The following is a 27,390-nucleotide window of genomic DNA, read 5'->3' on the forward strand; positions in this document are numbered from 1 at the left end:
CCTTTAAAATTTAACTAATACGGAAACTTTGTTTCTGTATAATTTAAATTGTTCTTTTAGAATATTCTGAATTTTTAAATTCCATTTTTTATGATAATGTAGATAAGTCACACTTTAAAAAGTAAATGGGCTTTGCCTGCCATCCAAGACTATTTATATGGTTGGCTGTTTGATGTTCTTTAAACGCAAAGCATTTATTTTAAGTTCTATGTTAGCATGGTTGTTCCATCTAAACAAATTAAAAACTATGAAGGATTTTGAATTTAATTTTCTTTTTCTACTTTTTCTTAAGGTCATTGCGAGAATTGTAGATGGAAGTAAATTTGATGAATTCAAAGCCTTGTATGGGGATACTTTAATTGCAGGTATTTAGACATATATTATAATTATTCTGTATATGTTCCCACTGGTTTTGCAGTTGGATTCATTCTCTTTGGCTCACACATTGATAATAACATTTTTCTTTTCTTCAAAAGAATAGTATTTTCTGTTACCAAGAGAAATACTTAACTTTATACACTATGATAAGTATATTTGAAAACTTGTAAATGTATCTTTCTCCTTCAGGATTTGCAAGAATATTTGGTTATCCAGTAGGAATTATTGGAAACAATGGAGTTCTTTTCTCAGAGTCAGCAAAAAAGGTAAATAAATAGACTACTAGCTTCTTTGCCACTGAGGAATGAAACTTAAGGTGTACAGCTTAGAATCATAGAATAGTTAGGGTTAAAAAGGACCTTAAGATCATCAAGTTCCAACCCCCCTGCCGTGGGCAGGGACACCTCACACTAAACCATATCACCCAAGCCTCTGTTCAGCCCGGCATTGAGCACTGCCAGGGATGGAGCATTCACAACTTCCCTGGGGGCAACCCATTCCAGTGCCTCACCACCCTTACAGTGAAGAACTTCTTCCTTATATATCCAATCTAAGCTTCCTCTGTTTAAGTTTTAACCCATTACCCCTTGTCCTATCACTACCGTCCCTAATGAAGAGTCCCTCCCCAGCATCCCTATAGGCTCCCTTCAGACACTGGAAGGCTGCTATGAGGTCTCCACGCAGCCTTCTCTTCTCCAGGCTGAACAGCCCCAACTTTCTCAGCCGATCTTCATATGGGAGGTGCTCCAGTCCCCTGATCATCCTCGTGGCCCTCCTCTGGACTTGTTCCAACAGTTCCATGTCCTTTTTATGTTGAGGACACCAGAACTGCACACAATACTCCAAGTGAGGTCTCACGAGAGCAGAGTAGAGGGGCAGGATCACCTCCTTTGACCTGCTGGTCATGCTCCTTTTGATGCAGCCAGGATACGGTTGGCTTTCTGGGCTGTGAGTGCACACTGAAGCCAGCTCATGTTCATTTTCTCATTGACCAACACCCCCAGGTTCCAGGGCTGCTCTGAATCTCTTCTCTGCCCAACCTGTAGCTGTGCCTGGGATTGCTTTGACCCAGGTGTAGGACCTAGCACTTGGCATGGTTATTCATGAGGTTGGCATCAGCCCACCTCACAAGTGTGTCAAGGTCCATCTGGATGGCATTCCTTCCCTCCGGCGTATCAACCAAACCACACAGGTTGGTGTGTTGTTTCTCACTTCAACTTGATGTTGAAACGAGAAACTTTTTAAAATATGAAAGCAGACTGGCAGCACATTTTTTATGTAAACATGAAATAGCTGAATAGACTGTAAAAATATTTGACCATATTTTAGAAACGGTGTTCTGTAGATTTTTTTGGTATGAAGTCAATAGGAAAGGTCAAAGATAGATCAATAGAAAATGTAGTTAGAAAAAAACAGCATTTGTGTGACAACACCACAAATGAAATAATAATCCTGGAATTTATAGCAATTACAAGAAAAGTCCATGGTGATTGTATAAATTACCCTACTGGTTATAATTCCTAACCTGTAAACTGTGAAATACTGTAATTTATTCCTGGAGAATTTCAAACGTGGATTCGAGTGCTCAGTTCGTTACCAGAGGTTTAATTTTTATACTTTGAAGCAGCAGCTCCTGGCTTAGACTGAGTGAAAATGTGCAGTCTTACCAAATTTTTTCAAGAAACGACTGTCAGTCGAATTTTTGTCATGGCAGTTATATATGGTAGTTTTGTTCTAGCAAACTCCTCAAAATAAGCGTGAGGAAATCGGTATTGAAAATCTATAGGAAAAAGGAAGCTGTGAGAGATATTTGGAGAAAGAAAGTAATTTTACTTGATTTATTGATGTAATAAAATAATACATGAAATTGAGTTTTACGTACTGAAGGAATACTGTCAACTTGGAGCACTGCCTGTAAGTGACATTGTTTTAGGCTAGCATTTGCTTTAACACGTATGTTTCCAAGTTGAAAATAACTCTTTGTATTTCTAACACTGTCAGTAATTTTGTGATCACTTAGCGCTGCAACTTTTTTCCTGCCAATGAAAATAAATAAGGAACATTCCTCTCCTGACTTGCTGCCATATCAGTACTGCAAAAGGGGATGGCAATGTTTCATTTGGTTCACTTCTGGTGAGACCTTTGTCCATGATGTTGCTTCTGTAAGCATCATAATCTAACAATATTCCTTTTTTTTCTTCTGGCATCTTTGTAATACGTTGGGATGATACATCTTTTTTGTGATCATCACTATACCTTTTGAACACTTCTCTAAAAAAGCTACCTAAGGGTTATGCTGTGTGATTTTTCTCTTTTTTGTTTTCATAAATTTTGCTGGTTTTGTGTTTTGAAGAGGTTTTCTTCAGTTGCTGGGCTTCATTGCTACATACTTCTATACATGTATATATATATATTTTTTTTACCAGCAGTGTAAATTTTTTTACCACCAGTAAATAACCTGAGGAACTTTGTTGATTTAGATTATTTCTGGTTGAAACAGTGTTTTCCTAGGGTGGTTTTTTTTTTTGTTCTTGGGGTAATAGATGGACTTGATGATCTTAAAGGTCTTTTCCAGCCAAGTTGATTATGTGATTCTGTGAAACAGAAACTTGGAATCAACTATTTGCATCTTTTCTAGGAAAATGGTCTTTTCATAGAAAATGGGGAGAAGGCACTTACCCTGAGAAAAAGGAAAAGAGTGTTAGAGCAATTGGTCTGCCCATGAGCAAATGATTTATGTGGGCCTTTACCTATTTCAGAGAATACTTTTATACAGGAAATGGGGAGATATTTTTTTCTCACTGATTGTCTTAATTTCTACGACACAGTCCTTCAAAACTCAATATCAAATGCCACACTGTGAAGCTGCCTGTGGTTTTAACTACATATTGGCTGAGTCAAAACAGTTCAGCCTTTCAGTATCAGCAGTAATGCTTTTTAAGGATATAATTTCTGCTTCACCTTTGAACTTGCACAGTTTTGGCATGTTCTTCTAGAGTGAACGTATGTTTTGCAGTTGACTTTGTATAATGCAGTACTTCATGATGTAAGTATGCTTGTGGACTTCAGTGAAAGGAGACTTGCCAGAGTCTTCAGATTGCTGGTTGAAATAGCTTCACTTATCCAACTTCAGTGGCTTACTCTTTTATTTTTTGTTTTGGGTTTTTTTCCTTTCTTTTCTCTCCACAGGGTACACATTTTATCCAGTTGTGTTGCCAGAGAAATATTCCCATTGTGTTTTTGCAGAATATTACAGGTGAGTAAGCTCAGTATTTTGAAGTTTCACTATGTTGCAGGTTTTGTTGTTAAGTGTTGAGGCTGTAACTTTTATACAGCATGTTGTGTGCTTTGTTGCGTCTGCATCTCCAGCCTGTTCTGAAATCAGTCTGTCAGCAGCTGGTGAAGGCCTTGCATTACTATTTGTTCTTCATTTTTAATGCATGTGCTGTAAAGCACATAATATGACATATAGCATATTATATTAATATAAAGTTACTGAACCTTTCTTTCATATTGTGATTCTTTAGGTTTCATGGTTGGCAGAGAATATGAAGCAGAAGGGATAGCAAAAGATGGTGCCAAGATGGTAACTGCTGTAGCTTGTGCCAGTGTACCTAAAATAACAGTAATTATTGGTGGTTCTTATGGAGCTGGAAACTATGGGATGTGTGGAAGAGCATATAGGTAAGTGTTACTTCCAGTTATGACAGGAGATAAGACTAAGTTGAGAGAACATATCCTGGAAGTACCGTTCTGGTACTTGCAGAAGTCATGCTATTTGGAAAGCAAAACAATTTTCATTGAATATGGTCATAAGCAAAAAACAGCCTGACTAACCTGTAGAGATTTATAGGCTCATGATTAACCTTGAATTAGGTGATGCAGGAGATCTAACATGTAAACATGTTGACATGCTTTTTACCCATTTCCTCTTGGAGGAAAAATTGTATAATTCTGAAGAGTCACTAGCTAGTTTGGGCTGGTCCTTTATTCTGCATTCATGTGAAGAGTACCGCCTGTGTAAAAAATCCTTATTCACTTTCATAGGTCTGTTTTTATGAGTATTATTTGCAGAATCTGTAAAGATTTATTTTTTTTTACCCTTTGGACAAGACTCACATAAGTGTTCTTTTCATTTTTCAAGGTAATACTTTTAAAGAAAAAAATTCTGGAATGGTGGTGGGGTGATGGTAGTGTTAAATGAAGAGTCTCAAGAAAGAAATAATTTTTTTAAGGTGCCTGGATATAGGAAATAAACAGAACTTTTGTATTTTCAAACCTAATGCTGCAAGGATTGAAGTATTTTACTTTGCAGTGTTTAAAAACAATACACTGCAAGATTGTAATGCGTAAAAATGAATTCTTGGCAGAGTGAGAAGTATTTCTTTACTATGAAATAAGGCAATGTCTTATTTTGGTATTTGTTTTTTTTTTAGTCCAAGATTTCTATATATGTGGCCAAATGCTCGCATATCAGTGATGGGAGGGGAACAAGCTGCAACTGTTCTAGCTACAATAGCTAAGGACCAAAAAGCAAGGGAGGGAAAACAGGTACATCTTTCTTTTTTCATTTAAAGTAATGTCATTATTATTTACTCTTTCACTGGAGTTGCTCACTTCTTGAGCTAGGAAAGGATATGACAGAGTGAGACTCCAATGAACCGTCATTCTCCAGGTGCCACCTCGTGCATTGACAAACTTGAAAGGTTTGTGAAATGTTACCTTTTACAGCTTGTAAATGTGAAGATCATTCATTACATTTCTGGTCTGCTTAAAAAGAGGAGTGTTTCTCATATCATCCACTTTTGTACTTTGTGCACCAGATTATTAGTTCTGATGAGCAGCCAGGGATCCTCCCTGGTTTGGGAGAAGGCAGGGGAATATGTGAGAACGAAGTGTTTTTTCATTTAGTTCTGAATTAGGCAGTTTTACAGAAAGCACAACTTCAAATTATTCAGTGACTGACAGTTATGAAACTTACGACAGGAGAAGTCTGTAGAGGTTTCTAGAAGGTTTTGACTCATTTCAGCATTTTAATTGAAAATTACTCTATTTTGTTTAATAATCTTTTCTCGTTTCTCTGTACACTCTTCTGCTGTGTTTTTTAAATTACATAGTTTATGTTTGTACTGTTGACTTGATCTCATAGGTGATTTTATTGCGATGTCTTAAAACTTGCTTGTATTTAATGTGTTCATAATAAGGAAGGATTACCTCAACTGTTCTGTTTTCTGCATGTTACTTGAGCTTTCCATGGATAGAATATATTCATCTTCAGTTCTCTCTGTCTTGATTTCCCAAATCCCTAAGATGGACAGAATGAAAGCCAGACAGAAGTTTGAGAAAAATAATTGTAGTTAATGCCAGTAAAGTGTTTTCGAAACTTGAAAATTTTCTGAATTACAGTGGTGAGCACTCTAGATCATAGAGAAACCCAGTGCTAGAAAAACGTAGACTTGTTTTGATAAAAGATCTTGCCAAAGGCAACTCAGAATAGGGTTTGTTGAGTACAGCATTTTTTTCACAAGTTTTTCAGATGCTAATACCCTATTATTCTTATACTCAGTTAAGTATATTTTTACAACTCCTTTTCCTACCCACAGGTTTTGAAAAGTGGTATTTTAATTTCATTGTCAAATACATGAAATTGATAACATCATATAGAAAGGGGTATAAATTTGGGTCCTGCACACAAAATTCTCCTGTCATTGTGGGAGAAAATATTAAAGAATATCTGTTTGTTTATTTGCCTGGTTTTTTAGTTATCTGAAGCAGATGAAGCAGCTTTGAAGGAACCAATCATTAAGAGGTTCGAGGAGGAAGGAAACCCTTATTATTCCAGTGCAAGGTAACATAAATGACTTTTCTGGATCTTAATAATAATCACATGACATAACGATGACATCTAAATCTTGGTGCTGAAGAACAGAAGAGAGCAATCTGAAACAAAGATTGTGTTTGATATACAGGAGTACAACAAAACAAGCTTCAAATGGATGTTTTATCTGTCTTAAAGACTTTGTAGTCTCTCTTCTGTACTGTTTCAGAAGAAAGCTGCACTTGTAGGAATTGTTCTCCTGGTTCTGTAAGTAATAATATGGTAGCATGGAGTATATATTCTAAGTATTTTGTTCTGGATAAGTTTTATCATTCTTCTCAAAGTAGTATCTGGTCACCATTCAAAAGCCCATTGAACAGTGTAATGAGTGGCTGCGTGTATGTTAGGAAGAATTAATTTAGTGGGATTCTGCAAGTCAAAGAGACCAGTGGTAAAGCAGAAGTTCCAGAAAGACCTGAAACCATTTGCAAATCTCAGGTCGTTATCTTGGTAGGTGACTGTATTGGATGATTCAGGTCATTGGCTGTGTATGTGTGGCATATTTATGTTTGTTGGGAGGTCGTTTGTAGCATTTTGTGCTCAGGTGAATGGAATATTAGTAAATGCCTGGGAACTAGTGAGGCTCATGAAGCAACATGGCATCCTGGCATCCTCTGGCAACTGACTTTGGAGGCTTTCTTGGCCTCTGATTGTTACTCTACATCCTGTCTGTACTAGTCTTCCAGCACATTTTTCTGCTTGTGGAATCCAAAAGCCAGTTCTGCACAGGCCTTGAGCTGCTGCTGATGGTAGAGGTTAGCATGTAATAACGCAGCTTTGCTGTGCCTCTGTGGCTTCTCATTTTGCAGAAAGAATGTGTGCTTTTATATAACTGTGAGTCTGTCTGGTTTTGTGTAGCTGAATAAGAGATACTCATGGTTTTCTTACATGCCGGCAGGAAAGTCTGGGAACAAACTAAGTACAGAGTAGTTGGGATTTGATAAATTTTGATGTGGGCATCATGGGCAGAACTTGTGTGAACAGTTAGGTACAAGGTATGCTGACAGTACCATAAATATGCCAATAAGAGAAGGAGTTAGGGGACCTTTTTATGTAACCTGGTAAGCTAGCTGCTTAATCTTGTGTATGACAAACTTGATACAGCAGCAGCATAGCATCAGTGAGCTCCTTTATGAGTTGTTTATCATGATCTAAAGGAAGATATAAAACTAATGGTAGCTTTTACACTGGTTTCTGTTGGAATAGTGTAATTAACTGAAATCATTGTACCTGGGGAATCTATATTCATTTTAATGTTTAACGAGATTAGTGTCTTTATCAAATGGAAGCTCTTCCCATTTTGCCCTGGCTTAGTAGGTTATATAGCACAGGGTTTATGGTTTTGTCTAGGCAGGTTTCAGTGGTGCTGCTGTATAGCATGTGGCTCATGGATTTAGGGGAGGTTTTAGTCTCACCAGTGTTTGGTCTCTGCTTCTGCCTATGTGGTAGAGTTGCAGTGTTGTAGATATTCTCAACTTCTTGAGGCTTTATGCATCTGTACAACCCCCACTGCTACCAGCTTACTATGCATTACATGTTTTTCACATGTAATGAGTGAGGTTACTTTTGTGAAATCCTTAATTGTTATTGACACGGAGTTTTTGGTGGAACACTGGTTTAGAATTTTTAATATCTTTTTAATTTTATATCTTTTCAATTGATTTAAATTTCATAGGGGTTTCCCCAAATTGAAAGATGGTTTCAGCTGTTAAAAATTTCTGTGCTATCTCTCTTACTAGGCCTTAAAGATTAAGCCTAGTACCTGTGTCACAAAGCCTTTTGCCCTGATGCAAGAAGGAAAAATCAAAACACATATTGTCATCTTCTGTAACTGGATTTTAAGGAGGAGAATTTTCCACTGATACAATAACATTTGAAAAATAAGTCAAACTTTCTGGTTTTAAAATTAATCCCTAGCATGAAAAGATAAAATAATCTGAATGGTTTGATTTATTTCCTTTTTTACATTTGCTTTTTTTCAGTATGTTCACTGGAAACACAGTCATAGTCTCTTTGTAATTGTGAATGAAAATAATTGGATATATTTATCATACTATTTATTCAGTGTATATCAGTGATACAAAAACTTGCCCTCTGCCTGAAACCAACAGACCATTGTCAGTATTTACCACAGTAAATTACTAATCTGCAGAAAAATAGTTTTATATGTAAGATTAAGTTTAAAATAAAAAAGTCAGATTCTGTGTTTTTTAATAATGTCCAGTGATTTTTAGACAAGAAACTTTCTACTGAGCAGTTTCTACCAGTTCATGTTTCCAGAATATCTGGCAATTTTGTGAAGTTATGTTGCAAATCTGGAAGGCATCTCAGGAAATAGCCTAAGGTTGCCTAGCCTACGGGTTAGGAAATGCTAATTAATACTAGACATCTTGTCATTCACTTAAAAAAGCAGGGTAATTATGTACTTCTTACTGTGCCTGTAGCTTGGAGAGGAAACTTAACATGCACAGATGTGAGCTAGCTGAGAACTAGTGCAGGTCTGGGTTGCACATGGCTGGGTTCATGTGATGCTGCATTCAAGCTAATAAGCCCAGCTGAGACATGAAGTCAAATGTCAGAGCTGAAATCCTGCTGAAGGTCATCTGGCTAAAAGCAGGGAAAGTGAAATGCCCCTTTTCACTGAAGAGTGCTTGTGAGAAGGCTAGCGCAGGTCAAGGCACTCCAGCCTGTTTTCTATGTCTCTTCAGTACATGTAGGTACAGTCTGCATTGTCTAGGAGCTCTTAATTGTTCTCTGCTGTCTACTAGAGATAATTAGGTATATGATTAGATACTCTCATGTTTTCTGCTCTGATTTCATGCTTTCCTGCCAATATTATGACATGTGTGGCTTGTTCCTTCATTTATTGTTAATTCCTAAGCAAGAGCTCAGACTGATAGCTCAAAAGTTTTTGTTACTGTGGAATAGGCTGCCCAAGCAGATACAATGAAATGAATTCTCCTTTGCAGCAAGAAATGTACATGAAGGAGGGATTTAGCCACCTGGCACCTTGAAGCCAAACCATTTGTCAGCCAACATCAGCAGCTGCTTATTGGCAAGTATTTGCCAGAGGTCGGGGAGACAAAGTAACTTGTTCCCTTTCCTCTAAAGGATGCTTCCTGTCTGGCTCCAAGCATGGTAAAAGAAACAGTTGACTGTTGACCAAATGTCAGGGTGCTGTACTGAAATTGAATCTGGATAGCCTTAGTTTTGTTAGAGCTAATAGGATCCCTCCAAAAGAGCACTCCAACAAACAGTTTTGCAGTTCTGAGAAGAATGAATGATAAATGGGCAGAAAGACTGCTGCCTGTATTGCTGTTCAGATGCAGCTGGTTTGGGGGCTCCCTCAAGCTGTCCTCACTCCTAAAATACGGGACTAGTCTGCCTCACCCTTCATGTCCATGGAGAATGATGTGATTCTTCCAGTTGCCTTCATTAGGCTTTGCATTAAAATTTTAGCAATAGTAATGAGAAGGAAGGAAAATGCCCTAGCGATGTTTAAAGGATAAGCAAATTTCCATATTTAATCTGCTTCTAAAATTTTGCTTGTAAATTACAACTTGTTATATGTACAGGATGTCAATCGTGTTCCCTGCAGTTGTGTTTTCTAATCAAACTTCGATCAATTATTTGATTAGAACCTTTCACAGTGAGCAGTTTTAATTAACAGGAGTCGTTAGGCAGTACCCTTTTTAATGAGTTACATCAATCTGCTTGCAGGTTTCTAAAAGGATTTCAGTGAAATGTTAAGTTTGCATCGTAACAAGTTACATGAGCATTTCACTTTTGGGAACTTTTTTCTTTTACTCACAGTGTCTCAGTTGCACATATTTTATGAGTGTAGTTGTGACTCATGTTCTAGCAGTGGGGTTTTAATAGATAGTTTAATTATTAATGTTACATCCCAGTAGAGAATGTAGTTTCCTTTAAACAAAGAGAAGCAGAAGCCAGGGGTGACCATATGAAAGCAGCTTGACTTCTGTGCAACATAAAATCTTTGTGGTTGTCAATATAAGTTAATTGTGTTGTTACAAAAACAACTCTGCCATTAAAATGTGCTTCATGTTTGGAAGTGTTTATTACAGTGGTAGTTACTATGAAGCTGCAGCTTCGAAGGTACTGCATTATATTGGTGATTCTTTTTTATTCAGTTCATCCCTGCCCTCCCCGGGCCCTTAGCAGACTTACTAACTCAGTGTCAATTCCTTCATTCAGTTTCAGTGTGTTTCATAAATAAAAAAGTTAATTACAAGTATTCAATAAAAAAATCGATACACAGAGCAAACAAACTTGTAATAGTCAAAAAACCCAATTTGCTTAAAAATAGAAATTACTATAATTGAAATTGTTCTTACAGTTGCTTTTTTCACAGTCCTAAGAAAACAAAGGGACTGTGGTTGCTTTGACCTTACCAGACTACTTTGCTTTTCAGTATTAACAGGTATCTTTTCCATCCCTTCAGCAGATTAATCCGACAATTTTCATAGAATCATAGAATCACAGACTGGTTTGGGTTGGAAAGAACCTTAAGATCACCTAATTCCAACCCCCTGCTGTGGTCAGGGACACCTCACACTGGACCATGCCATCCAAGACTCCATCCAGCTTTGCCTTGAACGCTGCCAGGGATGGAGCATTTACCACTTCCTTGGGCAACCCGTTCCAGTGCCTCACCACCCTTACAGTAAAGAACTTCTTCCTTATAGCTAATCTGAACTTCCTTTGTTTAAATTTGAACCCATTTCCCCTTTCATCACTACAGTCCCTGATGAAGAGTCCTCCAGGCTGAACAGCCCCAACTTTCTCAGCCTGTCTTCATACGGAAGGTGTTCCAGCCCCCTGATCATCCTCGTGGCCCTCCTCTGGACTTGCTTCAACAGCTCCATGTCCTTTTTATGTTGAGGACATTCATCAAAAGTAAACCAAGACTAACATACAAGAAGAGGGGAAAAAGAAAAAAAGGAATATACATTAAGCTCTGGTCAAGCATACTTGATGATTTTGGAAGTATTGTAGAAATACTCTGTCTTGGCCAGTCTATGATGCTAAAATATAGGAGTAGGTATAACCAGTATCTTGGGGAAAATCAAGAATTTAAATAGCTCTTAAGTAAGTCTCAGTAAAATCAATTTATATGTGGTCCTTTGGTTATTTTGAATAAGAGCTTCTAAGTGGTTTTGCTGTATGATAAGAAGCACTTACTCTGAGTCTCTTTTGAATGGAGTACTGTTGAAATGCACCAAAATATTTTAAGGAGTTCCTACTTATAGTTTAAAGCTACCTAACATTAGGAAAGGAATTACTGACAGGAACCAGACTACAGGAGCTTATACAATGCTCTTATCCAGAATGTGATACAGACAATTCTTGTATGTCTTCTGCAATAAAATCTGCTGATAGTACCACTTATGTGGATGCAATTGTGGCTATTAGAATCTTCCAAGGCACAGCTTATTAGCCCACTAGAAAGGAGATAACTGAGAATCCTAAAATGAGAACAAATTAGATACAGCTAGTTTTCTTATGTTTGTAATTTGGGTTTATAGCGTTTTTTTTTTCTCTTGAAAGAAGTTGTTTTGTTGGTTTTTTTACCAGACTACTTTCTGGTTGGGACCTGTCAGTCAATTATTGTCACAGCTGCTGGGGTATAAAATTTCTTCCATCATAAAGCATAATTTTGACCAGATAACAGTGAAGTTTTCCAAACTTCTTTCTTCTTTTGTACTTGAGCTTGCTCTTGTGCCCTATCTAGGGTAACAAGTCTTCCCTATCCTGGGAGCTGCACCGTAAGATATACTAGAATGTTCTTTCTCAGTTAGGCAAGCTTTACTCTCTCTGCTAGTTGGAGAACAAGCTCCTAGGCTGAGTCATGCCTCATTTTGCTATGGGTGTCTTTTACTGCAATTCCACCTTGTGCATCCTAGGATAGATACATGTATTTGTTGTAAAATAAAAAGCATGTCAGTCTCCTAATATTTTTATCTGATTTAATGAATATTAACTTTCACAGTAAATAGCAAACAAAGCAAGGATTGGAAGTGTCTGCTGCTGCCTTGAACTTACCAGCATGTGTTTTTGTACAGTTTGCAGTCCTTTTTCTTCAGGGGATGAGGTTGGCACATTTCGTATTGAGAGAAGAGTGCAAAATATGTGATTTCCTGTCTAACAGATTTTTTTCTGTTATTCTTCAACAGTAGTCAATTTGCAGCTGGAAATTTCAATTAGGAAGGAATGCCTGTGCTTTCTCTTGGTGGAGTCAGCCTTAGCTCCCTATTCATGACCCTTTCTTGCATTTTTTAATTTTCTGTAGACAAACAAATATTAGCCAACACTGAAGTAAGTTCAAAAAAGAATGCAGATGGGATGAAGGAGGAGCATCACTGTCTTAACCAGAGATACTGTGTATATGTTTTGGAGACCCTGATTACAATGCATGCTTATTTCAGCAAGACTGGGTTGCAATGAGCAACTTGGTATCTTGTTTAAGTATTGTGCTGGGGAGGTACTAGTTACACAATATTTACAGTTTTGTGGCCTGCTGGGAGTTTTGACATGAATTTTATTTTGGGTAGGGTACAGCTGTCACAGAGAAGTGATGCCACAAGTACTGAAGTTTTTAGATAATATCAAAGAGACTATATACAAGTGTGTTTGATTCTGGGGACTTGGGAATTTGGTAATTGCCTGTTCATAATTTAATTGATTTCAGGACTGAGTTAAGAAGGGTAGTTGTTTATAAATGGCCTTCAGAAAAAATAAATACCACAAATACTGGAAATACTTGGAATTTACTCTGGTCTTTTAATGATGAAAGAATAAACATATGTTATTCTCATCTGGCAGCTGAACTAACCTGAGTATTGTAAAAAATGATGTAATATAGTTTCTAAAATACTAGCATTCTTACTAGAAGAAGATAGGTAATTGATAAAAGGTCATTGTCCATGTAAAAATATTAAAAACCAAAGAGGGTCTCTTTTCTCTAAGGTGGTGATTTCATAGTAAAAGGAAGTATGAATAATCTCATTTGAAATATGTAGACATGACGTTCTTCTTTTGTCGAAAATTTCTTTTAGAAGACAGATTCCACAGAGTGAAACATACCAGTCTATTGCTTAATGGTTAAGGTTAATTAACTCCATGTCTTCAAGTATAATTTAGCTCTTTAGTCCACTCTCTTTAGTATAGCCATTTCCAGCTTCATGTGCTTGAAGACCTACCTGCTTTGTGTGTTAATATTCTTTATAATGATTGCTTGATTTATTTGTTTTTTCTAGGTTATGGGATGATGGAATTATTGATCCAGCTGACACAAGACTGGTTTTGGGCCTTAGTCTCAGTGCATCATTAAATGCACCTACAAAGAAGACAGAATTTGGGGTTTTCAGGATGTAAACTTAAATGTATGCTCGTCAGAATTACCTGTGTGTATTTTAATTGGGGCTGGAGGGCAAATTAACCACAATGCCGATGTGATTTAAAAATAAAGTTTTATGCAATGCTGGTTTTAATAGGAATATTGTAATTATTTATTTACACTGAGCAATCATCACACAGTGCTTCAGTATTTTGATAGTAATTTGAGGTCAGTCACAGTGTTTGTATAACACTGCTTTGCATGAATAAGCTGCAGCTTGTAGCATTATGTTTAATGTTTGACAAGAAACTACTGATGCTATCTCTTACAGAAATAAATTTGCGAAATACATTTGGTATGTATTTGGTAGTGTGCCTAGAATAAGAAGGCATCTACTGTGCTAGCTGGACTTGGAAGATGATTTTATCTACCTTTGTCCCACAGTACAATGGCTGTTGGTATTCTGCCAATAGCCATTGGCAGAAATACTGACTGAGAATCAAATCCAAGAAGAGTTAATGCAGATGGATCTAATTCCTATCCTGTGCTGGCCTGTGTGGAGAGGAAAGATTGCTAATAGGAATAATTATCTTGGATAACATGCTAGTGTAGCCTTACTGAGTATTCATGATGGAGGCATGTACCCAGGACAGGGAAGGAAAGTCCAGCTAACTACTAGTCCTCACAGCTGTGTCAGATGCAGAAGTGAAAACAAAGTAATTCTTCAGAAAAGGGGATTTTCAGTGCAAAATGCAGACAGCCCAGCACAGAATCATAGAATCATAGAATGGCTTGGGTTAGAAGGGACCTTAAGATCATTGGAGTATTGTTTACAGTTCTGGTGTCCTCAACATAAAAAGGACATGGAACTGTTGGAACAAGTCCAGAGGAGGCCCAGGAAAATGATCAGGGGACTGGAGCACCTCCTGTATGAAGATAGGCTGGGAAAGCTGGGGCTGTTCAGCCTGGAGAAGGCTGCGTGGAGACCTCATAGCAGCCTTCCAGTATCTGAAGGGGGCCTATAGGGATGCTGGGGAGGGACTCTTCATTAGGGACTGTAGTGATAGGACTAAGGGGTAATGGGTTAAAACTGAAACAGGGGAAATTTAGATTGGATATAAGGAGGAAGTTCTTTACTGTGAGGGTGGTGAGGCACTGGAATGGTTGCCCAGGGAAGTTGTGAATGGTCCATCTCTGGCAGTGTTCAAGGCTGGGTTAAACAGAGCCTTGGGTGACATGGTTTAGTGTGAGGTGTCCCTGCCCATGGCAGGGGGGTTGGAACTATGTGATCTTAAGGTCCTTTCCAACCAGAACCATTCTATGATCCTATGATCATCCAGTTCCAACCCCCCTGCCATGGGCAGGGACACCTCACACTAAACCATGTCACCCAAGGCTCTGTCCAACCTGGCCTTGAAGACCGCCAGGGATGGAGCATTCACAACCTCCCTGGGCAGCCCATTCCAGTGCCTCACCACCCTCACAGTAAAGAACTTCTTCCTTATATCTAACCTGAACTTACCCTGTTTAAACACATTCACCCTTGTCCTGTCACTACAGTCCCTGATGAAGAGGGTATGTTGAGCTGTGGGGTTTATGGTATGCATGTGCATTGCACTAAAAGGCTATTTTTCTCTCTCATTTTCAGAGAAGTGTGTCCAAAACCTGGTGTGTTCTTCACTGCTAGAAAGATTACTTCTGTAGGTCTGCACACGTGATCTACTGTTGCACTCATGTTCTCAATGTATTAAATACATGTTTAGCAGAGAGTAAGACTTTAAAATACTCCAGTAAATGACAGCTAAGCACAGAGCTGTGCTTTTGTGCCACTGATTCTTGTTCTTGTCTTACTACTCAAATTTGTGACCATGTTGGGTATGGCCTAGGATTTCTTTATCCCTAAAATGCAGTGACATTATTTATGGTTGCTGGACTTCTGAAATACCTTTAAAAAGACTCTACTTTTAAATATATATATATATATATATAATTATTATATATATAATATACTTTATATATTATATTATTTATTTATATTATTTATATTATCTTTATTATTATATATAAAATGTACCCAGGGAGACAAAAGTTTTCAGAGCCTGAAATGATTGCTATTAATTGCTTCCAATAACAAGAAATGCTCCATATTTTCTCCTGCTATGGTTGAGTAATCAGTTCAGGCACCTGTTGCTTTTCTGCTGTCAATTGTGGGTGGTCGCTTTCCCCTGAGTGTTTCTCCCAAAGCCATAAGGAGCACTGCCTTTTTCTGCTAAGAAAATTGATCTCTTTGGAGTATTTTTCTTCGAATATAATCTTTCAGTGAGACTGGTAATGAAATCGTTCTGAGTTGGAGACAGTTAACAGATAATCCTGGGATACAGATAATGGAAGTAGATGGATTTCAGAGGATTCATACTTCTCAGAAAGATTACTCCCTATAACTTGTTACATCTAAAAGGACAATTATTTGCAGTTACCAAAATTGCTTCCTCTAAATATGTGTGCAAACCATGTCAAAGCCTGTCTCTGAATAAATAAGCATGTTCTGCCTTAAAATTTACCTTTGGAAACTTTGTTAAACAAATATAATTCATCCACACAGGCTGTTAGCATCCTGTCAGCCTGTTCTCGTTAGGGGAGTTACAGAACCAGACCTCCTTCCCTGCAGATTAACCATTCAAGGAATCACTACTGATGACTGCTCCCCCACTGCATAGCAGACTACTTTGGAAAACCTTTTGCAGGTTAGCATGCTGTGCTTTGTATGTAGGCACTGGCTGTACGCAATGCACACTGTGTGCAGCAGCACTCTGATGGCAAAAATGGACTATTGCCACCCAGGGATCTCCTGGAAAACCTGTGGTCTGTGGACCCACCAGGAGGGAAGAGTTGGACTCCGTGCTTATACCACATTTGGTGATGTTAATACATTTCTGCTGTCTATACCCCTTCCAGTGGCAGCTACCATTTAGGTTTCTATGATATTGACTCCAGTACGCGGTCATTCTCACTTCCCATTGCCATTGCTCTACCAGTAGGATCTCCTTTTGATGTTTAATGAAAGAAATGTGAAATAAACCTAAACAAAAGGTAGCTGCCACTGCAAGGGCATAAGATTCCTGATGGTAGAGGCAATGTAAGAGCTGTGGGTGACAATTTTGAGACTTGTCCTGCCTGCCTCAGGTATGTATCACCTATTCACTGTAGTGTTGGAGCAGCTCAACCATTAATCTCTTTAATTACTGGAAAGGATAATACTTAGGATGACACTGACTTCTCAGATGGCAGTTGAGGAGCAAAGGAAATGGCTTTGCCGTATCAAGCATACAAGCTGTGGTGGACCAGGACCTTGAACTTGGTGCTCTAGGCTTTCAGGGGACCTTTCTGTTCCTGTCTGGTCTTTGCAGAACTAACCCCATGGGGAGCTAAACCCCATTCTGGGGTTATTCTAATGGGGAGTTTGTAGCGTCAGTGTTTGTGTTAGCATTTGTTATTAGGTGTTCTTGTGAGAACCCATGTTTTATTTAAATGGCATTTTCCAATCTGTTACTGATCCAGATGAATTGGTATCTTCTGCTGAAGCAGATGTTATCTTTCAAGTATGCCTCTGGACTCTATTACTGCTTCAAATGTGGCAGAACCCTGATTTATTTAAAATTTTCCTTCCTGTTCCAGATTCTAGCCAAAGAAATGTCTTGATTCAGAAAACCAACAGTGGTACAATATATCATTTTTTTTTTTCTTTTTAAACTGAGGTTGGTAAATTAAAGCAATTCAACAAAGCACTTCTAAAATCCCACTGCTTTTCAGCAAAGCCTTAAAGCATCCATTTAAAGCCAGATGTCCACTTTCATGGCTCTGATTCAGTGGAGCACTTGAACAAATGCTTCACACTAATCTCTATGGTCTAGTAGTCATAAAATCCATACAACTCCGTGTCTATGTCAAGCTGAAACTAGAACACATAAATGCATCAGAAACACCCAATGGATACTCCATTGTTCTGATACCAGTGTCAATAGACACCTCCATTATTATTTCCTCACTTTTAGAATTACACTCAATTAATTGATCACGATGGAAGGGTGTGATTATGAAAAAGCATATACCATGTACAACTTCAAAAACTACCTGTTTGATAATACAGTTATTAATGCACATTGGCTGTGTCCTGTTTGGGCGTCATCTGCAGTAATATTCATTACAGAGAAAATAAGTTTACTTTGAGAAGCTTGAACTAATGCACACCTACCACAGAGCTGTCTGTCCCTGAGGTCTGATGGCAGTTTGTGTGGATTACTTGGAGCTGAGAGCTGCAGTGCCATGGACTCCCCTAATTTTGTAGCCAGTTGTTTTATGACAGGCTACTGATGCTGCCAAAATGTACCCACCTTTTTGTAGCTGTAAACAGTGATTGTGTATTTTTATACCTTTCCCCTGTTCTGCTCCTTGACAAGGTCACTTCTGACACTCGTATTTAATAATTCAGCTATCCCGTGTGCTATGGCTTTTTTTATGCCCTAGTGCTGGAGACAAAGCCTACAAGAAGGGCTGAGCAGGGAGCTGGGGACAGTGGTATTTGCAGAGACAGTAGCAGGCACAGAAACATACAGGTCTGTGCATGTCTGTGGCCAGACAGACACAATGACTCTTGGGTATACAATTTTATAATTGCCTCCACATTCAACAGTAATTTTACTGGGGGACCTAACAAATTCTGGAAGTGGAAGTTGGAAAGGAAAAGGTGGTGCTTTCTGAGCATCTCTGTAGTGTCGCAGCACTGCATGAGTAATCCTCATACTATAAAATATGGCTTGAATTTTTGGTCATGCTCCACAGACGCTGCTTTCAAAGTTGAGCAGGCCATATATCTGCCTCTCCGTGTGAAGTGTTGCATTTTTCTTAGCTTGTTATTTCTCTGCTCTAAGAAGCCTTCTTTGGCAAGCCCATCATTTCCAATACTTCTTGCAGCTGCGTTCTTCATTCAGCCTGGGATGTGAGATCCGCTGATGTCTGATATCTCAGTCTTCCCTGTGGCAAACAAAGGCTGGAGGATTAGTGCAAACATGCAAAAGATCTCTACTCTGAACAGCAATTACGGAGGAGACCTTTGCTGGATGTGACGATCAATAGGAGCATGTGGGAGGAGGTAACAGCAAGAGACGAACATGCAGCTCTGGGGACAAGCAACATGATAGCTGGAGAGACCAGAGCATGTTTATTGCCTCAAACAAAATGGTGCTGCTGAAATTCACTCATTAAGCCACACTCCTCTTGTCCCTTTAAACAGTACTTTTCTGTCTGGCAAAATACATCCCTGGGCCTGTTTAATTTTCTTTAAACAACCGGTTGGGTTTTTCTGGCTCATATTGATTTGCTTTTTCAGGCTGTATCTAGCTCCCTTACAGTCAGCTAGGACAGTTTTGTTAATGAGGTTTTCCATATTCCTCCTTCTCCAGAATATGCTCCCTTCACCCATGGAGTTTCAGCCCTGCTCCTACTGCTGCTGGCTGGGTCAGGATCATCCCTGTGCCACTGCAGAGTTGGGATCAGAGCCGTCCCCCAGGCAGGCCCTGCTCACTGCCTCCTTGTCCCCATAGCTGTCATGCCAGAGGGACCAATGTCTCAAACCAAGGAAAGCCACTGCTCAGGTCCCCCCTTTTCTGCGCTAGACTCATCCTGGAGGCATGACCCTGGAGAGGGGTGAGCATTGACCCTTACTGTGCGTGCTCTCCTTGGTATGGCACTGCTCTTCCTAGCAGGGGAAGCTGCTCCTGCCTTCCTCCTGTCCCCATCTTGACCATGAGGCTTGGGCAGGCTTGGTGCTGTCAGGAAGCTTTTTGGCTGCAGTCTGGATAAGCATGAGGCAACTGAGCTTGCAGAGCCAAACGCTAGTAGGAAGAGCTGAATGGAGATGCTGGGTCTCCTTTTGGCAGCTGTGCTTTTCCTCATCCCAGAAGGAGGTGGCCTTGTTTCATACACGCAATGGATGATGCTCATGGAGCACCAGCTCAGTAATGCAGTATTATCAAGCACCATTTCACAGTTATGCTCCAAGCACCAGCAATTACTTTCATCTTGGAGATTTTGATGTTGCTTTTTGGTTTACTCTTGGTGGCCCTGAGCCTTCTCACTTTGTTGGCAGTCCCATCTGTCCTCATTCAAGCCTCCCACCCTCATCAGCTGGTTGCTCACCGTCTTTTTCTTCCCCCTATCTTCAGGTTAATCTTCCCACCCTCGGTCTTCCTCCCATTGCACTGTGCTGTTCCTTAGCCCACGGGCTACTGACTCCCTGGTCTCTGGTCTCTGATTTGGTTTCCACGACTGGTCTCCCTGATGGCCCAACCTCCACTAACTCCTTTGAGTGCCCAACAGCTTCCTGCTCTCTTGTCCTTCCGGACCACCGCAGGCTACAGAAAAGCATTCCCCTCTTCCCCCACAGCACGGGACCGACCTGGCCCACGCCACCTCGTGTCGGGCAGCAGCCCCGTTTTCCCCTCGGGGAGCGCTTCTGACGGGACAGAGGCTTTGGGGCACAAACACTTGGGCCCTTGGGAGAGGGGGAGCCGAGCCCAGCCGAGCAGTGCGGATCCGGGGAGCGGCGCGGCAGCGGGGGGCGCTGACGCACGGCTGGGCGGGCACGGCGCTATAAATGGGGCCGCGGCGGCGGCCGTCGGGACGGTAGCACCATGGAGAGCTGCCGGGCGCTGGCGCTCTGCGCAGTGGCGGCCGCGCTGCTGCTGAGTGCCCGCGGGCAGGGGCCAACACCACCGCGCCGCGGCCGCGACCTGGGGTCCGCCGGTGGCGGCGGCGGCTCCTCCAGGGAGAAGGAGCTGGTGGGGCAGGGGGCCGGGGCCGGGGCCGGGGCGGGGTGCGGCGGGCGGGCGGGCGGGCGCGGCCTGACGTGGGCTGTGGGATCTCTCGGCAGATCGAGGCGCTGCAGGAGGTGCTGGAGAAGCTGAAGAGCAAGCGGGTCCCGCACTACGAGAAGAAGTTCGGGCAGGTGCCCATGGTGAGTGCCGCGGCGGGATGGGACGGGGCGGGGCGGGGCGTGGCGGGACGGGACGGGCCACCCTCACCGCCTGTCGCTGCCCGCAGTGTGACGCCGGGGAGCAGTGCGCCGTGAGGAAGGGGGCCCGCATCGGGAAGCTGTGCGACTGCCCCCGGGGGACGTCGTGCAATTCCTTTCTCCTCAAGTGCCTGTGAGCGGGGCGCCCCGGGACGAGCCGCCGGGAGCGCAGGCACCGACGTCTCCTCGCCCTAACGTGCCGACCCGGGGCGGCTCGTCCGCACGGGAAACGCAGCGAGAAGTCCCCGCGTCGCCTGTGTGCGCCGTCCGCGACATCCGACATCCATGGAGCTGTTTTCTTTCTCTCCTTCCCTCTCCCTTCTCTTCCTTCCCCTCCTTCACCGTCTGACTCTGTCCGTCCAGGAAACACCCAGCCCGTGCCTTGCCGAGCAGAGCTGCCGGTACCGGGAGCGGCAGAGTCGTTCCCGCGCGGTGCAGAGCCGAGCCGTGCCCTGAAGCGCGGCTGGGGCCGTGCCGTGCTCCGGGTGCCGGCTTCTTCCCGTGGCGGCCGGCGGAGGGGCCGGGCCCAAGGGATCCCCCGGGCTGTGGCGGCGGGAGGGTGCGTGCGGAGAGCCCTGACCCAGCCGAGGGGTCCCAGCTCGGGGCACCCCGCGGGTAGCGGTGTTTGGGGACCGGCGGGATCCTGGCTGGGGGGTGCCGGCGGGAACCGGTTGCTTTACGGGAGCCACCACGGGGAGAAAGCTGACTGGATCCGTTGCAAACTACTAGGGGATATCCTAATCATCTAGACCAAATTGCTCACGTTTCTACAATGAATTGATGTACAGAAAGATGTCCGTCCTCCATAAATACACTGTGTTTTAGCAAACTCATAACGTGTTTTAAGCCTTTGTCTCCGTTAATAAAGCCACTGTTCTGATGACAGTGTTTTGGAAGAAGTTTTAATTTCACGGGAGATGCTGAGGGTTATTCCAAAATTACTGCAACCACCTGGTTCACTGCGTGCTTCAGCTGGGCTGCCAGCCAGCTCAGGACAGGGCTGGAAACTGGGGTTCATGACTTCTGGTGATGGCTCAGTTGACACCTGCTCCCTGCCCCACTGGTGCCCAGAGGGACTGTGGGGAGCACAGACACTCTGCACCTCAGATTTTCCTTTGGGAGAGTGCAGGCTCCATCCCAGCCACAAGACTGGGGCTGGAGAGGCAATGCAGGGGGGCAACCACCATGGGCTGGATGGTTTTTGCTGCTTTGCATTTTATTCCCATGAAAGACAGACCTCTTAAAGAACTTCTTGCCTCTCCATCAGTCATAACTGATCTGTGTGTCTGTGCATGCCAGAATCAGCTTTTATTTCTACCAGCTGGGAGATGAGGGTCTGTGTGTGCCAAGGCAGGCTTGGGGAAAAAGTACTCCTCCAAACAGGTTTCATATTTGGTGCTGATGAGAGCACAAACTTAAATGAGAAACCCAGAGACTTGTGAGAGAAAAGAGAATTCTGTAAGGCCCTTGCTTTACGCCTGAACAGGAAAGGAGTAAACAGAGGGAAGCCTGTCTGAAACAGGTACAGAAAAACTGACTGCAAAAAGAGATATCACACTGGGTTTTCTATTATTGTTATTACTATTGTGGCTTTTATTACAGTTATTATTGTTGTTATTACTGTTGCTGCTGTTACCATTATTACTATTATTGCTATTAATACTATTTTCCAGGACAGAGATGAGCTCTTAATATCCCTGAGAGAAAAAGAAAATAAACAGAAGCTGGAAGCATGCAGAGAGGGTGTGAAAGCCAGCGGAGCAGATGGGACCAGAAAGCTGGGGGATACCATGCATGGGCAAAGCAGTAGTGGTCAGTGAGGAGCTGTGTGTTTTGGGGTTTGAGGAGCAGAAGGGGGGGTTTAAAGTAGGGGAGCACCGTGGTGCAAATGGTGGGAACACTGTTCAGGGAGGACTTTACAAAGAGGAAGGGATATGAAGTGAGAAGGGATGCAGAAGTGGGATTTTCCAGGCAGAGATGGCCGCGAACTGTGACTGCATATTTTGTGCCCATGGGTTGGTGCTGGCCCACGGAGGAGACGTGTGATGTGTGATGGTGCATTCACAGAGATGGAGATGTGCGTTAGGTTTGGCAAACTGGAACCTGTGCTTGTGGGTGCCTTTATGGTATTTCCTGGAGACACTGTAGAGGCATTTACTCTTTGTCTCTTCTGGAATATTGAAATCAGTTTTGTAACATCTGGGCTTGGTTCCCATACACACACACACACACACAACAAAAGGACTTAGGTTTAGATGCTGGTTGCTTTCAGGCACGCAGGCTGTTCAGTGGTCCCCTCAGCACAGAGTCCAGCCCCCAGGTATCCCTGCCATCTCAATGAACTGAGCTCTGCGTAGATTGCCTTAACATGCAACATTTTTACTGGTGGTTCATTTACGCAAAGTTGGACTGAAATATGAAATACTGGACTAAAATATGTCAAAAATTAATAAGCTTGTGTGACTGTTTTACAGTTCTTGTTTTGCCTGGTAGCAGTGCTCAGAATTATAATGCGGTTTAAATAAAGATCTCAGTTCTAAATTTAAAACCTAACTTAAGGAAACAAAAAGGGATTTATGGTTCACTTGCGTGATGCTGTCATTGTGAGAATATACTCTGCGATACTGTGTGCACCAGCCTGAGGGCTCTTATCATGTTGATTATGTTCATGACCTCTTACATTACATTACAGTTATTTCTACCCTACAGGTTGAAAAAAACAGGTGAGGAGGAAAACCTGTGCCTGCCCTGCTCCCTCTCTGGGGAGTGGGATAGGAGTGGGATAGGTCTGGCCACAGCAGGGGCAGCCCCTAATGGTCCCAGCCCCCAGCATCCCCTGCAGGATGCACCCCAGTGCCTGACAGGATGTGTCCACATGTGCTGTGGGAGATGACAGCTGGAGGCCGGTTATCACGAGTGTACGCCACGAGCAACAGTGGCTTCAATACCATTTGACATCTTTACTGATGACCTGGGTGATGGTCCAAAGTGAACCATGCAGTTCAATCCGTGAAATGCATCTGGGGAAGAATAGCCCCAGGCAGCAGAACAGGCTCTCTTGGCCCAGGTGGGAGAGTTGGGTCCTGCCACACAGTTGAGGTCCATGTGGCTCAGGAGGAATGTGGCCTTGTAGCAGTCTCACCTTCACATCTTCTTTGCAAAGGGTCTGGGTTCTGCAACTATCACCTTCTTAGCACCAAAAAGAAAGAGAGAAGGAGCAGAGTAGCTCCTACCCAGTTCCCTATGGCACTGATCCAGAGTACAGGGTCACTGGTGAGATCAACATCAAGGACACATTCCCAACAGATCTGCTGGATTAAGCAGCAGGGCAGTCTTTCAGACAGCAGAAAGGAGGACCCTCCCAGAGCATCTCAACAGACATATCAAAAGCGTATCGCCATAGTTCTGAGCTGTTGTGGAAAGACCATTCAGGAATAAACCTTCTTGGAATATCCTGTGCCTCTGTTGACTCTGGATCCTGCAGAAAAGGCATGGAGCCCTGTGACTGGATTGGGGCACTTACGAGAGCAGAAAGTGAGGCTGTCTTAGTTAACATCAGTGGGGGGGCAAGGGAGCATACTAACATTTCCAAGGTGAGCCCTACACACAGGTCAGCTGAGTACCCAAAGCAAGCACCACAGCTTCTGAGGGTTCATCTTGGGTTTAGACAGCAAAGAGAGCTGCAAGAGAGTTTGGACTCAATCCTGTGGTTCAGAAAAAATGTGTTTATTGAGCATAGCATAAAAAACCCCATTTGCCTGAAGTGTCAGCCATTTAGGACTCATCCGTGATAAATCTATTTGCCTGCTGGCAGCTCCATTTCAAGATCTTAGTTTTCCTTTTGATTGGATCTTCCAGCTGGAAAGGGAACCCATGCAGGAAACCCATCCTTCTCACTAGTCTAACCCCAATTAAATGAGCTAGTTGAACGCCAAGCAGTGGGACAAATAGGCTTAACTGGATTGTGCTGATTTTTTATTCTCCTTGGTTTCTATGGTCCTTGCCCATGTTCTACTGCTAGCACAGAATGTGAATCATCTTCTTCTGGTCCTGCTTCTTCTAGGGCTTGCTGAACCTCTTCCCAGAACACACTTAGTCAGAAACTCAAAGACAAAGATGACCAATTCATATTGCTCATCTGCAGCCAAGTCTTCTCCAGGCTTCCTCACAATTCAGACTTGGTGTCCCTGGCAGAGGCAAAGCAGGCAATTGCTCTTCATTAATCAGCATCAGGGAAATGTATGCCTTTGGGTGGCAGCCTCTGGGGTACAAGATGGTGAAAGTACTGAGAGGATGACTGAAATTCACTTCAGGAGTCAGAGCCTGGAGATAACATTGCATGGACACAGTAAGTTTCACACTCCCTGGAAACATCCCATGACATTTTCTGCTGGGGTGGGTTTTCAGCAAGCAGCCATCTCTCGTCTAAATGAGTGTGTTAGCTGAAATGTGATGAATGAGATTTGGGTTATTTTTTAATTATTATCATGTAATTATTTTATTAACTTATATTAGTCATCATTTTAATTAATTTTTAATCATTATCATTAAAGCAAGCTGGAGCACACACCTATACTTTGCCTGGCTTACAACACCCAGCAAGCCACCTTTAAATCTAGATCTCTGCAAGGTGGATGTCATCTCTTGCTGGGAAAGCACTGTGCACAGAAAATGACTCAGGGGTCTGAGCAGTCTTACCTGGTGCCATCACACAAACCTCTGAACACACATTCCTCCTACACCCTATTCCTCACTCTGCCTGTGTGAGGCCCATTTCAGCCCACAGATGGGCCTTCAGTCCCCAGCTCTGTCTCCTGGAGACACCTCAAACCTATGCTGAAGGCATCGTGTCTTTCACACAGACCCCTCATCCAGATGCTGTAGTTTGCCTCCAGTCCCATCTCCAGCCCCATCTCCTCTGACTGCACTCCCCAGATGGGTTGTGGACCTGGCTCCTCCCTTGCCTCTCCTGGGGCTGGTGATGGACCATGTTACCAGCACCCAGCTGTGCACCATTGGTAAGGGCACTGCCTGTGCTGGGGTCCACCTCAACTGCAGCTCACCTTACCTTGGGAAGCAGACAGCCCTTGCTGCAGTGATGCTCCTCAGCCTTAAGTTTCAGTGCTGTTTGCTCTGGCTTTGCAAGCAGGGGCCTGGGGACACTTTTTAGCTGTAAGTAATAAGTACTTTAGTGTGAGAGTGGTGAGGCACTGGAATGGGTTGCCCAAGGAAGCTGTGAATGCTCCATCCCTGGCAGTGCTCAAAGCCAGGTTGGACAAAGCCTTCCGTGACATGGTTTAGCGTGAGGTGTCCCTGCCCATTGCAGGGGGTTGGAATTTGATGATCTTAATGTCCTTTCCAACCCTAACCAGTCTGTGATTCTATGAAGACTTGACCTGTGCCCTGTTTCCCTTTGGGAAGGAAGCAGAATTGTCTTCATGGCAGTGAAAGGATTTCACCAGCATAAAATGACTTCTGTGCTGGTGGAAGGTGAGCTTTATCACAATGTGATCTCCCTGGAGCAACATCTAGATCCCATCACAGTAAAGAAAGGTGCATGCCCCTGTCTAAGCTTGCTTCTGTCTCCAAGAGAGGTTTACATACCATAGGGTCTATCTTCATCAAAGTTTCCCATGTTTCCACAGGAACTCCTGGATATATTGTACATGAAAGGGCCATCAGCTGAGGGGCTATCTGAACCAGCTTCCAGCAAGAAAGCACACTGGGAGAAGAAGGAGGCCCTAGACAGAGGAGGGGATGTTAACTGGGGAAGCCAAACTGTACAGCTGCTGGTGCTGGTTGTGAAGCTGAATTGTGATTTGGGGCTGCAAGATCCTCCCACCATGCTGCAGCTTTCACTTCAGTGACTGGCTTTGTCCTCGCCAGGAGCCCAGGCTAAAGCTGCAGTGCAGCCAAACTCTGTTTCTCAGATTCCAATTCCAACTTGAATGTTTTTTTTCTCTGCCTCCTTTTCTGTTCCTCCTATTCCGCCTCTTGTTCTTGGCATGGGAATCTCACTTCATGGTCTTCCTGAGTGTTATCTGCATGAAGGCACACTGACATTTAGGGGATAGCAGAGGGCGGAGAAGAATGGGGAGTCCTGCTAGCAGGCTAGTGTGAGTTTGCTTGGCCCATACACCAGCAGCTACCTGCTCTGTCAGTGTTGCGGAAAACAACCTGCCTCCTCCAAGCCAGAGTCACTGGGGTGTTTCCTTTGGTATCAGAGGGAGCACTCAAAGCGTTACCTGAAGCTCTCGGCATTGCAAGACCTACTCTGAAACATGCCCTTGAAGCTTTTGCTGGCTGACCTCTGTCAAGGACTGGATATGACCCTCGGAGAAGACGAGTGAGGACGAGAGATTAGAAGAACTGAAGGAGTAAGTTTTGCAAGTAGTACCACCAGTACGGAGGGACTGGTAGAGGCCTGAGACTTCCCTGAAAACTGCTAGTTTCCTGTAAAATCCTCTTGGTTCTGACAGCTACTTATGGCTGCTGTGGAGTGAGACTGGGGGGAAAAAGGCACAGAAAAGTGTTCCTCAAGTCAGAACATTTCTTTAAGGACCTGAGATTGCTCCGCAGAACTACTCTTGTAAGGAGTGGCCAGCAGTTGCAGTGTAAAGTAGTAGCAGCCACTATGGTGTTACATAATGTTCATGCTCCCTTAGGGTTACTGGCAAATTATCTAGACCCAGGCTCCTAATCCTCAAG

General features: G+C 42.7%; 2 protein-coding genes across 3 annotated transcripts in view; both read left to right on the forward strand.

Annotated features, from left to right (window-relative positions):
* MCCC2 (methylcrotonyl-CoA carboxylase subunit 2) overlaps window positions 1–13,773 on the forward strand; it is a 38,482-nt gene extending 24,709 nt beyond the window's left edge. For both annotated transcript variants that reach the window (XM_061342720.1, XM_061342721.1), the window contains 7 exons: window positions 293–365; window positions 568–644; window positions 3,568–3,634; window positions 3,906–4,062; window positions 4,815–4,929; window positions 6,141–6,226; window positions 13,534–13,773. In XM_061342720.1, coding sequence (XP_061198704.1) covers window positions 293–365; window positions 568–644; window positions 3,568–3,634; window positions 3,906–4,062; window positions 4,815–4,929; window positions 6,141–6,226; window positions 13,534–13,651 — 693 coding nt within the window. In that variant the 3' untranslated portion in view covers window positions 13,652–13,773. The remainder of the gene's footprint in view (window positions 1–292; window positions 366–567; window positions 645–3,567; window positions 3,635–3,905; window positions 4,063–4,814; window positions 4,930–6,140; window positions 6,227–13,533) is intronic.
* A 6,529-nt stretch (window positions 13,774–20,302) lies between these two features.
* Window positions 20,303–21,563, forward strand: CARTPT (CART prepropeptide). The gene is made up of 3 exons (XM_061342707.1): window positions 20,303–20,449; window positions 20,542–20,625; window positions 20,712–21,563. Exons 1-3 carry the CDS (start codon window positions 20,303–20,305, stop codon window positions 20,817–20,819), a joined length of 339 nt encoding a protein of 112 aa, XP_061198691.1. The 3' UTR covers window positions 20,820–21,563.
* Window positions 21,564–27,390: the final 5,827 nt, after the last annotated feature.

The sequence above is a fragment of the Neopsephotus bourkii genome, unplaced genomic scaffold (genome assembly GCF_033783945.1).
Source record: "Neopsephotus bourkii isolate Nb327-2 ecotype Australia unplaced genomic scaffold, CSIRO-AGI_Nbou_v1 NB_1814, whole genome shotgun sequence".
NCBI lineage: Eukaryota > Metazoa > Chordata > Aves > Psittaciformes > Psittacidae > Neopsephotus > Neopsephotus bourkii.